This window comes from Lactuca virosa, chromosome 6 (assembly GCF_052849685.1).
Source record: "Lactuca virosa cultivar CGN04683 chromosome 6, Lactuca_virosa_CGN04683_v6, whole genome shotgun sequence".
NCBI classification, from domain to species: domain Eukaryota; kingdom Viridiplantae; phylum Streptophyta; class Magnoliopsida; order Asterales; family Asteraceae; genus Lactuca; species Lactuca virosa.
In genome coordinates, this window is record NC_136431.1 from 168,775,409 (window position 1) to 168,793,066 (window position 17,658).

The 17,658-nt window shown below is 30.5% G+C and overlaps 1 protein-coding gene and 3 long non-coding RNA genes across 4 annotated transcripts; all 4 read right to left on the reverse strand.

Annotated features, from left to right (window-relative positions):
• Window positions 1-1,045: 1,045 nt before the first annotated feature.
• On the reverse strand, window positions 1,046-7,790 carry LOC145122063 (uncharacterized). Its single transcript, XM_079057737.1, has 10 exons — window positions 7,682-7,790; window positions 7,483-7,554; window positions 6,891-6,962; window positions 6,572-6,760; window positions 6,314-6,478; window positions 5,762-6,161; window positions 4,671-5,626; window positions 4,226-4,580; window positions 3,089-3,963; window positions 1,046-2,616 (listed from the first exon to the last, which is right to left on the reverse strand). Exons 1-10 carry the CDS (start codon window positions 7,788-7,790, stop codon window positions 1,046-1,048), a joined length of 4,764 nt encoding a protein of 1,587 aa, XP_078913863.1.
• A 2,168-nt stretch (window positions 7,791-9,958) lies between these two features.
• Window positions 9,959-10,394, reverse strand: LOC145119164 (uncharacterized). Its single transcript, XR_013713706.1, has 3 exons — window positions 10,282-10,394; window positions 10,119-10,203; window positions 9,959-10,036 (listed from the first exon to the last, which is right to left on the reverse strand). It is a non-coding gene; the product is annotated as an uncharacterized LOC145119164 (long non-coding RNA).
• A 2,165-nt stretch (window positions 10,395-12,559) lies between these two features.
• On the reverse strand, window positions 12,560-13,353 carry LOC145118888 (uncharacterized). Its single transcript, XR_013713536.1, has 3 exons — window positions 13,065-13,353; window positions 12,772-12,969; window positions 12,560-12,676 (listed from the first exon to the last, which is right to left on the reverse strand). It is a non-coding gene; the product is annotated as an uncharacterized LOC145118888 (long non-coding RNA).
• Window positions 13,354-16,392: 3,039 nt separating this feature from the next.
• On the reverse strand, window positions 16,393-17,186 carry LOC145118886 (uncharacterized). The gene is made up of 3 exons (XR_013713535.1): window positions 16,898-17,186; window positions 16,605-16,802; window positions 16,393-16,509 (listed from the first exon to the last, which is right to left on the reverse strand). It is a non-coding gene; the product is annotated as an uncharacterized LOC145118886 (long non-coding RNA).
• Between the last annotated feature and the right edge of the window lie 472 nt (window positions 17,187-17,658).

Sequence of the window (17,658 nt, forward strand, 5' to 3'; positions counted from 1 at the left end):
GATTTGTTCAGGAAATGGTATAATGAAAATTTGATTGAAGGGTATTTATGTCAACAATGTAAAATTAAGGAAAGTTTTTTTTTCTGGGAGTTCGTATCTCTTTGATTCGATTTTCAGTTGAAGTGGAGGTTTTTTTTTTGTAGATTTCATGGGTTTTTTTTGTGGTCCTATTCTTGAATAGATTATCAATGGTAGAAGAAAAAGAAAAAAAATAAGAAAAAGAATTTTAATTGGAAATGTAGTAAGACCCCTCCTCAAAAACTATATATATATATATATATATATATATATATATATATATATATATATATATATATATATATATATATTCCTTGGTCCAAAACTACTTAGTTAATCATATTATTAGCACAATATTCTTTCTGCCAGATTATCTTACTTTTTGTTCGACTTTAATTACATTTTCAGGAAAATCTCAACACAAATTGAATTTTAAAATGGCAATGAACTGTCAATACCTACTCCACAATAGCAATCTAGTTCTGACTAAGAAGCACATTTCTATTTTTATGTAGGTATTCAAGGTTTGTTTGAGTTATTTAGTGTAAATATCATTCAAATAAAAAAGTTCTCAATTTATCCACCTAGTGGATATATCTACCCTTACCTAGTGAATTTTAAATGTACGTTACCAATAATATGAATTTATTTACTTATAAGAAACAAAGGAAAATAATTGTTTATTCAATAAACAATAAAGCTGTCTTTTGCAGGTTTTAGACTTTGGAGTGTGTCATATGTTTATTAAATTAAGACATTTGATTTAAGGGTGTAAAACATATAAAGAACACACAATCAAGGACCCCGATTATCTAAGATGATATCATAAAAAACGAACATAATAAAATTAAATATGATAAAGTAACATAAAGACACGTCGTTTTATTGATTATATTGATATGTCTAAATAAATAAAAAGAAATGTGTGATTATCTATAATCGTTGAAGGACCTCCTTGTACACAACATTTTTTGTTTTATTGGTTTAACGACCTTCCTCATCACATATGAGTACCTTCAAGCCTGTTTTACTTGTCACGCGAGATACAGCTACATATAACTGACCATGAGTAATGACCATGAGTAAAGACAGGTCTACGTAAATACAATCCAACAGTTGACAATGACTGCCCTTGACTCTTGTTAATCGTCATGGCAAAACAAACAGCTACGGGAAATTGTCTCCGCTGAAAACGGAAGGGGATTCTTTTATCAGATGGAGTTAACTTCATGCGAGGTATATAAGTAGTCTCATTGAAGAATCTACCAGCTATAATGCGTACCTCAATGACATGTTTTCCAAGCCTAACTATTTGTAACCTTGTACCATTGCATAGACCTTTGGTTTGGTCAATATTACGAAGCAACATGACCGGAACACCTGTTTTTAATGTGAGTTTATGGTTGGGAATTCCAGATGCCTTAAAAGCATTCAATACATCCGGAGAGTAAACTGATTCCTCAAAACAATCTGCTGACTCTGTCTCACATAAAGAATCCGAACTCAGATAAGTTTTCCCTTCGTCTTTCATCAATCCTAACATGTAGTCATTGATAGCATCAACTTCTTCATTTGTAGGAACCAAAATAGCCTTATCTTGAAAATATGATGGGTCATCAAGATGATTTTCAAAAGAAGGATAAATGGTCGATACAATTGAATGAATATGGTCACCTGTAGAGCGAATGATAACATCTTCTGGAAATTCAACTTCAGCTTCACCATCATTAGGACCACCAATATTACCTTCACCAATTTTAAGAATCCATTCTGCAAATGCTTTTGTCTCATCCAAATCATTAGTTGGACAACCAACCTGAAGCCTCATGTTTACCGTTAAACGTAAAACTGTACATTCACTCCATAATCTTGATGAATGTAACGATGCCTGCACAATATCCGAACGATTACCTCTTTGTATTACTGGAAGAATTTGTCTAAAGTCACCTCCAAATACAATGGTCTTGCCGCCAAACGCTTTATTCCTGTCAGATGAACGGATAATGTCTCTAAGCGTCCTATCAAATGCTTCAAAACAATGACGGTGCATCATCGGAGCTTCATCCCAAATGATAAGTCTCGCTTTGTTAAGTAGTGCAGCAAGATCACTGTCTGGCGCGATAGAACAAAATGAATTCTCGGTCAAGTTAATTGGGATAATAAATCTTGAATGCGCTGTCCTACCACCAGGGAGCAATAGTGCTGCAATTCCACTTGAAGCAACGTTGATAACAATTTCACCTTTGGATCTAATAGCAGCAGACAAGGTCTTCCAAACAAATGTTTTTCCGGTTCCTCCGTAACCATAAAGGAAAAAGACACCACCTTGGTAGTTGTTAACCGCATTCATAATGGTGTGATAAACATTTTTTTGCTCGACATTTAATTTGGAATACAAATCTTGATGCTCAACTTCAATTACACCAGGATCATAGTTAAGCTCATCTTGAATTAACATATTGCATGACTCTTGAATGTATCTATGATCAGGAAACGACATATTTGGTATTTGCTTCAAACTCAATCCACAGCTCAATAATGATTTCTCGATGTATGACAAGGTAAGGTTGAAAATTGCATCCTCTTTTAACTTCAAGCCTGAAAATGCAATAGACAATGAAATTAAATATAGTTATAGCTATGTAAATGGCTTATGTTAAGACCTTTATAACGACTATAAATGATGTAATCGCGAGTTGCTGTTTTGTCAGTTTTACATGCATAATGTATAAATGATGGAAAACGAACAATTTTGTGTGAAAATGGCAAAAAAAAATTGTTGATTATGTTTTATGTCAAATTTTTTCAAAAAGGTCATTTTTAAGCAATATACTTCCGTCCAAGGACCATTTGTATATGAACAATAATTGGGTTGTTTTGGAATCAAATTAAAATGTAGGGGAAAACGAAATTTTAGGGCAATTAATACAAATGCAATTCCTGGCCCTTTAAATATGACCTATTGTTAATTAGTTTGTATCCGTTTTATTTAAAGTTGAAATTAATTGATTTTCTTTTCAAGAAGAAATTAATTAGTTTGAATAAAAAAACTATAAATTAGTGTATTTACCTCTGACGCCGATTTCTTGTTCACGAACGTGAATGACATCATCAGAAAGACATTGATATGTTTCTTCAAAAACATGAGCAGGACTTGACAAACTATCTGATGTAATCAACATAACAAAGAGAGACCGGCAGAAAGAAGTTGTGGCCCAATGATGTGTTTCGTTTATTGACGAAATATACTCTCTATCATCATCTAATAGACCAAGTGCATAGCAAGCATCTTTGTAAGAGTCATGTACAATTCCGTTAATTTTCTTGATATCTTCATAGCATGTAGGACCCTTGATTTTGTTCAGCAAAATCCGTAGGTAATAAATGTCACCAGCCTTGGGAGAAACGTGGTTTAATCGACCGAGTGCCTTGGACTTGGTTTTTCTTTTTGTCCATATCTTATCTGATTTATTCCAAACATATTTAGTTGGGAATTCAACGTATGACAACTTTCGTGCATCTTCATCATGCTTGTTACATTCCATCCAAGCTAAAAATTGAGAAGCAGCGACAGTCGGTTTAGAAACAACCTGATTAAGATGTTGGTTTGGTTTAAAAACAACAGGTTGTTTGTGTTCGAGGTGAAATGACAACCTTTCGACAGGTGGTGTTCGATAATGAATATCATACCCAAAAAGCCTCCAACATGCCTCACATGCGGAAATATAACGACAGTTATAGAACTCACCAATTTCGTCATGGTCGTTATTTTCTATTTGTTGTTTTTTCTTTTTTGTTGGATCAACAATAGATGCTGTTATCCTTTCCGGTCCTTTGTTAATATACTTAAAAAGATACTTTATCGATCCAACTTGGTTACACCACTCTAGATTCATGTGAGCTTGATATTGTTTCATAAGGATCTTATTATATGGAACAACATTCCTGAAAAATCAAGAAAAATGTCATAAACAACATTAAATGATAATTTGAAGTTAACATAGGAAGAACATAAGAAAACATATATAATGAGTAATATGTTTTTATAGATTACATTATCCGTTTAAAAATAAAATATTAGTACCATTTTAATTTAAGTTGTTTATTGATATTTATGTATTTAAACATATAATAATATATTTCATAAAAAGGAAACAAATTTAAGGAATTAAAATTTAGTAAATCATTCAAAAGGATTTGTGTATACCTGTTGTCTAAAGAAACACCTTTTTTAAGGACATTATTTCCATCGTTACGTCTCCGGTAAATAGGATAACCATCTTCATCAATATACGTATGATCGGTATATTCCCTTGGAAATCGTTTTGAACATTTGCCTTTTTTCATACACGGCATAAATGGTTGATCGTTGCCACAAGGTCCGTGTATCATGTTATCACAAACAATCTGATACAAATCGGGTTCACTATCCTTGTCTGGCAATTCAGCACATATAACACGGTCTATGTCTTCAGGATTTGGAATTTTAGAATTTTTTTCCAAAAACAGACATACATGACAATGTGGCAGGTCCCTCTTTTGAAACTCAATCGTATATACAACTGTGTGAGCAAAGAAAGCAACCAGGGTTAAAAGATAAAATTATCAAAAAGTTATAATCTTAATGAGTAAAAAATATATAAGATTGATACCTCCAGCGACTTCACCCAAAGTTTTTTCATCCTTCAACTGACTGATTAATGAATCAAGTTTAATTTTGAAAATTCGTGTCAGAATATCTGGCCTGTCTTCTGGTTTAAGATTCTCGGCTTCAACAAATCTAATGACTTCTGGCCATTTAGGATTACATGTAAGGGTTAAAAAAAGATCTGGATAACCAAACCACTTAACCAGAGTCATCGCATCTAAGTAGTTTTGTTGCATGTAACGGCTGCCGCCAGTAAAAGAAGATGGTATAATAATACAGTTTCCCATCAAAGAAGCATCTTCAATGCCATCTTCAGCTGCCTGGGCCAAGTTGCGATAAGGTGCCACGCGTAATGTTGGCTGGTTAAACCTAATATATCTAAGTCGTTCATTTTCAACCATTGTATATGAATCAACCAAAAACTGTTGGAATAGTTTTCTTGAACGTAATATCAATGATATTTCATCGGTTCTCTGTTGTATACGATAAGCAAAAAACTCACGCATGGTCAACCTTATTCGTCCATCAGATTCTGGATCTTCAACACCACGATGTAGTATATCGACTCGAAATCCATCTTCGGCATAAGGGAATAATAAAGGATATTGAAGTGCAAGATACTGAGGATGCAACTCATTAATACGTTGAAGTTGTCGACTTTGCGTTTCCAATACGATATCCCTTGAATCATACCCATCAATGTCACCTATAATGAGGGCAGCTACCTCATTTGTGGTAGGAAGATTATACTGCCTACCATCATTTTCTCTTGACCCAATCAATTTCAACCTAATACGCTCTGTTGGATTTGAACCAAAGCGATCACGTGCCATTCTAAATTGTTTAACCAGTGGATTAATGAAATCCAATAAGCCCATCAACTCGTGAATAGTCCAGAACTCAAGAGAAAACGGATTTGCCATGGACTCATTAGATGTGGTCTTTTTCTTCTTATTAGACCTACAATAACATAATCAAAAAAATAATGGATATAAATTTTTTGTAGTAATATATATATATATATATATATATATATATATATATATATATATATATAACACTAATGGAATTATATAATATAGGGTATTAACACACTCGCATGATTTGAATCTGTTTTGAACCTCATGATCTGTATCATATATGTACAACTGGCAAAATCTGGGTGATTCACCCTCTTCGGGAAGTAAGCTGCCTGCAATATGATAATTTTGGCCATGCATTCGATAAACATAAGGACCACCTCCTGAGTTAACGGTGTGATCAATCTTTCCAGCCATAGATGTGAATGCGAACATCATATTGTATCGACGTATATTCTGTATAAAGTTTTGACTTTTTTCCGAAAGACCGCTATATAAATCAATCAACAATTGAGGTGGGTGAATCAGACTGGGTAGTTCAACTTTTCCATTGTAACAACAAATGGAATAACATGTTTTCTTTAAATCCTTATTTCCTCGAATTGCTTCTCCCTGCCACACCTTAGCTTTACATACTGAGCAAACATATACAGCATCTCCAGAATCCAAATAATTTATAAATAAATAAACAAATTTATGAAATTATATTTGTGGTATGCTTTAAATGTAATAGGGTAACGATTTTTATTTGTCATGTGACAAATAATTTGTGGTGTGGATATAATACCTTTGCTTATTCCGATATATTTAGTATGATTGTTACCGGTTACATCATTCTGAGCATTTGAAGTAGAAGGAATACATATTTGTGTCTTCTTTTTTGTAGAAATTGGTCTGCCTCTTTTTTTCTTTTCTTTATAGTTAACGCTGGTACCAACTGAAAAATGTGTGACTGTATGTATGAATAAAATATATAATAACACAACTGAATGATGAAGTTGATCATTATTAATAGATAAACGATCAAGTTGAACAATATAGGTACCTGAAGGTTCAACGACATCTTCATTCAACTCAAAAAATAGAATATCTTGTGTATTAAATCGTTTCCGTTTCGTTGTTGTTGAATGAGTTGTGTTGTGCTGAATTGTATCTTGGTTGTTGGAAAAGTCTGGAGGTAATTCGGTAAACTTTTGAGCAACTCGACAATTAGGGGGTACGAAGAAACTATTTTCTGAAAAATGAAAATTTGTATGATAATATAGCGAAATATATAAATAAAATATATGAATTTAATACACATAAGCAAATAAAAAAAACAAAAAATGCAATACAAAAGAGACATAACATATAACAAAATGTACCTTTGTGAGAATTTCTTTGTATTGTCTGAGATGATGGTGTTTTCAAAGCATTCGATGAAGAAGGTGAATGAACTAAAGAGGAAAAGTATATATAAACATTAAATTAAATAAGATATTAAAGGAAAAATATAGTTAGCCAAATTAGATATTATAGACCTATATGTATTAAAAAAGATAGTTATACAAATTAGATATTATAGACATATATGTATTAAAAATTAAATGTTAAAAGTTTATATATTGGGAAGTTAAAATTGACGTTATATGATTTAAGAAGTGGATGTAAATATAATATAAAAGAAATTAAGAATACTTTACCTTGATTTGTTAGGTGTGAAAGTGGCGATCTTGGGGAAATAAATGTGGATTGAACATTCGGTTGTATGATGTTATGAGACGAGGTAGCCTTAGGTAATTCGGAAAGGTTTCGAGCAACTCGACAATTAGGTGGTATGAAAAAATTATTTTCTGAAATGAAGATTTGTATCATAAACGGAGGAGAAATATTAAAAAATATTAATAGTACAACAGATAAGCAAATATAAAAACGAAAGTGTAATATAAAAGATGCATAACATATAAGAATATGTACCTTTGTGGGATATTGTTTGTAATGTTGAATGTGATGATGGTTTTAGAGCATTGGATGAAGATGATGCATTCACTAAGGAACAATGGTATGTATATCAAAATATCATATGAAATATAAAGAGAAATGAGTTATACAAATTGAACATTATAAACATTCAAGCACTTCAAATACAAACAGAATGCTTAAATATGAATCTTACCATTTGTGATGTCAGACAGTGGTGTTGTTGGGGAAGTGTTGTTGGGTGACACATTAGTAACAAACCTTGTAGGTTTTTTCTTTCCCGAAGCATTTGAAATGTCAGTCATTTCAATATGTTTGATAATTTTTACGTTCTTAGTCATATATATATATATATATATATATATATATATATATATAGTGATGATGATGATTTCTAACACTTTAAATAAGGGAACTGGATATTTGAAAGGTTTAAATTTGGTAAAAAATTAATATTGCATATAATTAAATAAAGTAATGAAATATTAGTTGGGTTTAACTTAGGTAAAAAATAAAGTCTTCATATAATTATGGAGGAAATAAATGCAGTATAGAAAAATTGATTTTGATTACATATTCCATGATTTTATTCTGTTACCATATGAAAACGATGCATATTTATGAAAATAAAATTTAAATTTGACTTTAACAAATAAAAGTAGGTGAAATATCATATATAATAAAAATATAAATATATCAATATATATATATATATATATATATATATATATATATATATATATATATATATATATATATATATATATATATTTAAATTAGGTAACTGAATATTAGAATGATTTAAATTAGGTAAAAAGTAAAGCATGCATATAATTATGGTAGGAATAAATAAAATATAGATGACATGTATTTTGAATACTTAGACTATGATTTTATTCTGTTACCATATGTAAACGATGTATATTTATGCAAATAAAATTTAAATTCCATTTAGACAAATAAAAGTAGGTGAATTAGCATATATAAAAAAAATTCTTAATTTTCGTGTGTGTGTGTGTGTGTGTATATATATATATATATATATATATATATATATATATATATATATATATAATAAATTTATAAAATCAAATGATGAATGAAAGAAAAAAGAAAGAAAATATGCATTAAATCAAAAGAGTTCAATAACTTGAAATTGTCATAACCTCCAATTGTATCATTGTGTACACACCAAATAAAAACTCAATAAAATTTTAAAAACAACCAAAAGATCAATAAACAGAGAATTAAATATGCGACACACAAAAGATTAAAAAGAAAATGTCTATAAACATATCGAAGATGATATGTAAAATTTTGATGGGCGGCTTGATATTAGTCCAACTTTTCCAACTTTGGGATCTTCAAGGTATCCCGTACAGCACAAGTTTTTGAAGAAGACCACTCCAAAGAGTCAGCGTTGGCATCAATCTCAATAGGGCGCTTCCCCGTACTCGATGATGGTGTTACAGCTTCAAGGTCAACAACATACCATATTTGCATAAAGTCATGAAAAATGAAAGAAAAATATATTGAAGAGAGGGCACAGGGTTTGACTTTGGAAATATATGAGACAGTTACCAACCTTATTTGACTTGTTAATAGGAGTACCATTATCATTTATATTATCATGTTGATGATTTGGTGACCGTTTTGTCACCTCAGCAAGAACCCTTTCATCATCGGTTAACTTATGCACAGTGTAAGCACGATAGTTGTTCTGCAGATTGAACATGGAAATCTGAACTTTGAAGACAAACTTCTTATTTAGAAGAATTTTGAACTCATCAGGTATCTGTTGTCGCCCTTGATCCTAATTTACATTATAAAATGGTTGGAAAAGTTAAAGAAGAAAAATCATATATGTCAATCATTTAAATAACGGAGATATTTTATGAAACCTTAGCTATTTTGTCCATCAACCATTGGTTTCCACGATGAATAAGATCTTTTACATGACGCTCAAACAATACAAACGAAGAAGAGCCACTTTCATCTTGTACACGAACTACTATCCTAATCCTAAAAATTATAACATAATTTATATTTAGCTTGACATACACAATGAAATATATGAAAAATGTAAAATACATGCATAGTCAAAGAGATAATAATTACTTACTTTCCAAATACATCCGAGACAAATCCACAACCATCACAGTGAAAAGGGCCAGCATCAACATCATCATCATTTTTAGTAACCTTTTTAGAACAATCACGGCAATAAAATGAATACCAACCATCATCCATATCAAAACCAATGATAGTAGCGATAATGGTTAAACCAACTTCCTGTTTCATATATAGGAAAAAAAAGGAATCATATTAAAATATTATTTCATATAAATTGTAGATATAAAATCAAAACAATAATAGAATGCGGAAACTGTTATATAAAAATGTTAAGTAAACCTCATTAAAATCAGGAATTTCATCAATGTTTTTTATCTGAAAACGGAGGTAGTAATCATCTGGATTAGCCACAACGGTATCTGAGTTGAGCTGGGATGTACGGCTAGAAGACTCAACATTCGTATCCAAAGCATTAAGACTACATAAACAAAAAAGTGATGTTATTCAACAAAAGTAATGATTTAGTAAGATAAATGTGTTAAAAATGGTAAATAACATACTTTGATTTGAACTCCAAAATCTGAGGCATGTCATCATTTATATGCAATCTAGACCCAAACAAACAATTACCAACTTGAGGCTGACCTGCAAGAAAAAAGTAAAATAATATTGTCAGTAATTACTTTGAAGTTGAAATGATAATTTGTTGCAAAAAACACTTACCACCCCAAATTTTGAGTTTGGCCAAACGTAGCAGGATAATAACAGGAGCAGTGTCATTATTATGTTGTGAAATGTAAGTATTCAGCTTCATTGCAAAACTGCCCCACAAAGCGACTGCAATTCTCATACCACTAAATATGCATGGTGGTTATTAATGAAAGATAAATATAAACGGGGGAATGTGTAATAATAATATGAATGTGTACCTTAAATCCTGAGCAACCAGATTCATTAACCTTTTCTCTCTTCCATACTCAACAATGACTCGCATGGGATCAGTTGACACAACTTCACCTAGAAAATCTATGTGAAAAAATTTAATAAATTAGTAATAATAATCCAAATGTGTATTACATTAAAAATTGAAGTATAGAAATAAGTTAAACTAACAACATAACATACCAAATGCAACACGAGTGTCAAAGTTCCTGGCTAGCAAATCTGGGAAAGAGATAAAATGATAAAGATCTACTGTATCAACAAAATCATTGGATACACGAACTTTTGTGGTTTTGTAGAAATTGATTTTATGTTTATGAGGGACAAGCATGTATTCGCTTTCATTGCTAGCCATAGCGAAGTTACTGATCTCCCGGACAGCTCCTTCATCGAATAGGGATTCAAATACAGGAATAAGATTTTTTTTTATTGTTGCTTGAATTCTACTTCCCTGTAGGTGACAATGAAAGATAAAAAAGTGTAAAAAAAATATTAAAAAAAAGGAACAATAAGAGATTTCATTACATAGACTAAAGTTTATTTTTAAAAATAATACAGTTGATTATTAAAATTGTTAAAATTGTATGAATAGAAGTAAAAAAGCATAACAAAAATCGAATTTCAATTTTTTTGAATAGAGATAACATAAGAAATTGATAATCTAAAAAACAAATGGTGTAAAAACAGTACCTCCTGGTCAATTAAAATCATGTCCAGGCTTGCGACCATATTAGGATTGTTTATATAGGTCGGCTTCCAAAGCATGACGACTTTAACACGTATGTTCCAAGACTCTTTAGATGCGTTGATTTCAGCAACCTTATCAAAGACGACCTGATCTGCATTGTTAGATGCCATGGAATACTATTATCTGCAATGGAAGGGGATAATTGGTTAGAGAGAATTTTGATTTGTAATGAAAAATCGTAGACAATATATTTATAGGGAAAAATAAATTTGGTTAATACTGATATCACATAAAGATTTTGGAATGTAATATCATTTCCATACTTAAGATATGTTTTAATTATGGTATGATATCCAAAATAATATCAATATACCATGTCTAATATAAGGAAATTATATAATAAATATACAATATTTTCATAAATATGGTATGATATCGAAAATAATATCAATATAAGATGGTTAATATATTTTTACAAAATATAGGAAAATATAAATTTGGTTAACGCTGATATGACATAAAGATTCTGGAATGTAATATCATTTCCATACTTAAAAGATGTTTTATATATGGTATGATATCCAAAATAATATCAGTATACCATGTCAAATATAAGTAGAAAATAGATAAAATCATACTATCTTTTAAAATATAATAATTACCATATAAAAAATTGTAAATTTGAAAAGCTTGTAGAATAAGGAAAAAATAAATAAAATCATACCATATTTAAGATAATATTTACCATATAAAAAACTGTAAATTTGAAAAGCTTGTAGAATAAGAAAAAAATAAATAAAATCATACCATATTTAAGATAATATTTACCATATAAAAAACTATAAATTTGAAAAGCTTCTAGAATAAGGAAATTATAGAATAAATATACAATATTTTCATAAATTTCGACAAAATTACTAAAATGCCCCTAATCGATTAAGTGCTTACATCATCTTAAATTGTCATATTGAATAGAATAAATGAAGCTATAGGAACAATAACAATATAGTGTAATCATATTTAAAAATTACGTATTTATAAATTTAAAAAAATAGATGGTAAAGTGTTGATAGACCATACATAACAGTTATAAATATTGAGACTCTTTGACATGTAAATTTGAAAAGCTTGTAGAATAAGGAAAAAATATAATAAATATATAATATTTTAATAAACTTCGACAAAATTACTAAAATGCCCCTGATCGATTAAGTGCTTACAACATCTTAAATTGTCATATTGAATAGAATAAATGAAGCTATAGCAACAATAACAGTATAGTGTAATCATATTTAATACATTACGTATTTATAAATTTAAAAACATGGGTGGTAAAGTGTTGATAGACCATACATAACAGTTATAAATATTGAGACTCTTTGACATGTGTAATCTAATTTATCTTTTAAATATTGAGACTCTTTGCCCGAATATTCACATGTAGCCTCCTGCCCTTCTTTATGGTAACAATTTGATTTCTGAATTGCTCTGTATGGATAAAGTGTATGGATAAAGTGTTGTATACATGAACAATAAACATCTCTTTGAAAACATTTGATAAAGAGGCATAGTTAATTAATTACATCATACAAGTTGAGGTTGTAACCACATAAGCAACACCAGTCCCAAAGAAGTTAAGAAACTGAAGCCAACCACATAGCAACGCCTGTTTTTCACCTGTTGACCGAATAATACTACTTAAATGTAGAAACTACGTACAAATACGTACATGAAAGATTAGACTGCAGTGATGATGTAAGCAACTGTACTCCATAGTGTTCCTGAATCCAAGGAAATTAATCTATCCAGAGTTATGATTTGTTTGATTGAAAATGGATTTGGAAAAACACAAAAGGGTGTTTGACTTTGGATTAACCTGTTCTTATTGTGTTGTTGTGATCATTGGTGGCAGAAACTGCATGGATGAGTTCTTGTTCAACTGTTACTTATATGATATATATCGAAATCAAAGTCAACATGGAGTAAAACAGAAACCTAAACACAAAAAGAGGAGAAGAAATTGAAGATCAAACGGAGCAAACCAGTGAGCTTTAAAGAAGATAACCCCAACATGGGAGTTTATGATGCCCATGCCCAGGTGTCGGCTTAACATCATTCTGTTCTTGTACCACTTCTTCATCAGATGCTTTTGCTGATGCATTTCCAAACCTGTAGATTACATGACACATCTTTTCTTTAAAAAAACATGTGTTTCATATATCGATACATAAAATAAGAACTTGCCTTTCTATAGAATCGACAATTTACTCCAATGAATTACTAAGGGATGCCAACAATATAAGTTTGTTGTTAACACGAATTAAAGACTCCTGAAAGAAGAGATATCTTATCTTATTGTAATCTTCTATAAAACAATAACTTAAATTTTTAAAAGGAATAATAAGACAGATCACAGACCTGTTTGATTGGCCTTAGTTTCATGACAAGAGCACTGATTTCCAATTCAAACCCATCAGATTCAGCATCAGCAATATGGTTATCTTCATTGGCATGAGCATGAGCAAGTGAAGTTCGGCTGTCGAATGAAATTGGTCATTTAGCGTAGATACCAACAAAAGGTGGAAATGGAAATAATTTGAAGAAATAGCTGCAGGATTTCTTGAAATTATAATTACAAGTAAATTATGCCAAAAATAGAGATTATGGAGAAAGTGAGAAAAAGCAAAACCTAGATAATAAGGCCGAGGCCAAGAAGGAGACTGAAATTCTTCTTGAGAAAATCGACATCTTTCTTTACAACTTGTACGAAATGCCCAAAGCTTCTCCCAAATAGAGAAAAGAACATTCTTCTAGGTTTTCATAAGTCAAAAAGAAAAAAACCCTAATAAGTCTTGTCTCCATTAAATCCATTAAATAAAAAAGATACAATATTTGAATTTTCAATACCTTGAGACAAAATCGAGAAGATACATCTTGATCAAATACTCCCAATGCAATGACAGGAAGCGATGTGAAGAAGACATTGTATAGAGACAAATACCAATCATTATACGCAGGTTGAGCTGAGAATGATGCATAAGCTTCATACAAGAAAATCGTGGTTCCAAATACGATGTTTTTATAGAAAAAATAGCATATCTGCAAAAATTAAACCAACAAAATCAATCAAATATTCAATATACGACATACCCTTGTGCATCAAATTTGGGGATTTTTTTTTACAGAATTCTTAACATTGAAGAAATTCTTCGGTAAGACCAATGTCCATGGACTAATAGCAATTGTTCCAAAACCCGGAATTGAGCAATTGAGATGTCGCTCGACATAACCGCCTGCATTCCCTCAACTCCACTCATTCCGATTCCGATGTCGGCTTCTTGAATCATTCCGACATCGTTAGCTCCATCGCCGATTGCTAATGTCGTCTTTCCGGTTCCCTCTTTAACAAGTCGTGTAACCAATGCCTTTTGTTTTGGTGATGAACGACAAATGGTCGACGCGGAGAGTTGACCAATGTATTCGCTTTCATTGCTAGCCATAGCGAAGTAACTGATCTCCCGGACAGCTCCTTCATCGAATAGGGATTCAAATACAGGAATAAGATTTTTTTTTATTGTTGCTTGAATTCTACTTCCCTGTAGGTGACAATGAAAGATAAAAAAGTGTAAAAAAAATATTAAAAAAAAGGAACAATAAGAGATTTCATTACATAGACTAAAGTTTATTTTTAAAAATAATACAATTGATTATTAAAATTGTTAAAATTGTATGAATAGAAGTAAAAAAGCATAACAAAAATCGAATTTCAATTTTTTTGAATAGAGATAACATAAGAAATTGATAATCTAAAAAACAAATGGTGTAAAAACAGTACCTCCTGGTCAATTAAAATCATGTCCAGGCTTGCGACCATATTAGGATTGTTTATATAGGTCGGCTTCCAAAGCATGACGACTTTAACACGTATGTTCCAAGACTCTTTAGATGCGTTGATTTCAGCAACCTTATCAAAGACGACCTGATCTGCATTGTTAGATGCCATGGAATACTATTATCTGCAATGGAAGGGGATAATTGGTTAGAGAGAATTTTGATTTGTAATGAAAAATCGTAGACAATATATTTATAGGGAAAAATAAATTTGGTTAATACTGATATCACATAAAGATTTTGGAATGTAATATCATTTCCATACTTAAGATATGTTTTAATTATGGTATGATATCCAAAATAATATCAATATACCATGTCTAATATAAGGAAATTATATAATAAATATACAATATTTTCATAAATATGGTATGATATCGAAAATAATATCAATATAAGATGGTTAATATATTTTTACAAAATATAGGAAAATATAAATTTGGTTAACGCTGATATGACATAAAGATTCTGGAATGTAATATCATTTCCATACTTAAAAGATGTTTTATATATGGTATGATATCCAAAATAATATCAGTATACCATGTCAAATATAAGTAGAAAATAGATAAAATCATACTATCTTTTAAAATATAATAATTACCATATAAAAAACTGTAAATTTGAAAAGCTTGTAGAATAAGGAAAAAATAAATAAAATCATACCATATTTAAGATAATATTTACCATATAAAAAACTGTAAATTTGAAAAGCTTGTAGAATAAGCAAAAAATAAATAAAATCATACCATATTTAAGATAATATTTACCATATAAAAAACTATAAATTTGAAAAGCTTCTAGAATAAGGAAATTATAGAATAAATATACAATATTTTCATAAATTTCGACAAAATTACTAAAATGCCCCTAATCGATTAAGTGCTTACATCATCTTAAATTGTCATATTGAATAGAATAAATGAAGCTATAGGAACAATAACAATATAGTGTAATCATATTTAAAAATTACGTATTTATAAATTTAAAAAAATAGATGGTAAAGTGTTGATAGACCATACATAACAGTTATAAATATTGAGACTCTTTGACATGTAAATTTGAAAAGCTTGTAGAATAAGGAAAAAATATAATAAATATATAATATTTTAATAAACTTCGACAAAATTACTAAAATGCCCCTGATCGATTAAGTGCTTACAGCATCTTAAATTGTCATATTGAATAGAATAAATGAAGCTATAGCAACAATAACAGTATAGTGTAATCATATTTAATACATTACGTATTTATAAATTTAAAAACATGGGTGGTAAAGTGTTGATAGACCATACATAACAGTTATAAATATTGAGACTCTTTGACATGTGTAATCTAATTTATCTTTTAAATATTGAGACTCTTTGCCCGAATATTCACATGTAGCCTCCTGCCCTTCTTTATGGTAACAATTTGATTTCTGAATTGCTCTGTATGGATAAAGTGTATGGATAAAGTGTTGTATACATGAACAATAAACATCTCTTTGAAAACATTTGATAAAGAGGCATAGTTAATTAATTACATCATACAAGTTGAGGTTGTAACCACATAAGCAACACCAGTCCCAAAGAAGTTAAGAAACTGAAGCCAACCACATAGCAACGCCTGTTTTTCACCTGTTGACCGAATAATACTACTTAAATGTAGAAACTACGTACAAATACGTACATGAAAGATTAGACTGCAGTGATGATGTAAGCAACTGTACTCCATAGTGTTCCTGAATCCAAGGAAATTAATCTATCCAGAGTTATGATTTGTTTGATTGAAAATGGATTTGGAAAAACACAAAAGGGTGTTTGACTTTGGATTAACCTGTTCTTATTGTGTTGTTGTGATCATTGGTGGCAGAAACTGCATGGATGAGTTCTTGTTCAACTGTTACTTATATGATATATATCGAAATCAAAGTCAACATGGAGTAAAACAGAAACCTAAACACAAAAAGAGGAGAAGAAATTGAAGATCAAACGGAGCAAACCAGTGAGCTTTAAAGAAGATAACCCCAACATGGGAGTTTATGATGCCCATGCCCAGGTGTCGGCTTAACATCATTCTGTTCTTGTACCACTTCTTCATCAGATGCTTTTGCTGATGCATTTCCAAACCTGTAGATTACATGACACATCTTTTCTTTAAAAAAACATGTGTTTCATATATCGATACATAAAATAAGAACTTGCCTTTCTATAGAATCGACAATTTACTCCAATGAATTACTAAGGGATGCCAACAATATAAGTTTGTTGTTAACACGAATTAAAGACTCCTGAAAGAAGAGATATCTTATCTTATTGTAATCTTCTATAAAACAATAACTTAAATTTTTAAAAGGAATAATAAGACAGATCACAGACCTGTTTGATTGGCCTTAGTTTCATGACAAGAGCACTGATTTCCAATTCAAACCCATCAGATTCAGCATCAGCAATATGGTTATCTTCATTGGCATGAGCATGAGCAAGTGAAGTTCGGCTGTCGAATGAAATTGGTCATTTAGCGTAGATACCAACAAAAGGTGGAAATGGAAATAATTTGAAGAAATAGCTGCAGGATTTCTTGAAATTATAATTACA

Excerpts from the sequence above, each read along its gene's own strand:
- LOC145122063 (XM_079057737.1), bottom strand. The coding sequence starts at position 7,790 with ATGACTGACATTTCAAATGCTTCGGGAAAGAAAAAACCTACAAGGTTT. Across the intron at positions 6,963-7,482 it reads ACAAACAATATCCCACAAAG|TTCATTCACCTTCTTCATCG; the intron begins GTACATATTCTT and ends TTTCCTCTTTAG. Across the intron at positions 6,479-6,571 it reads AGATGTCGTTGAACCTTCAG|TCACACATTTTTCAGTTGGT; the intron begins GTACCTATATTG and ends TCATACATACAG.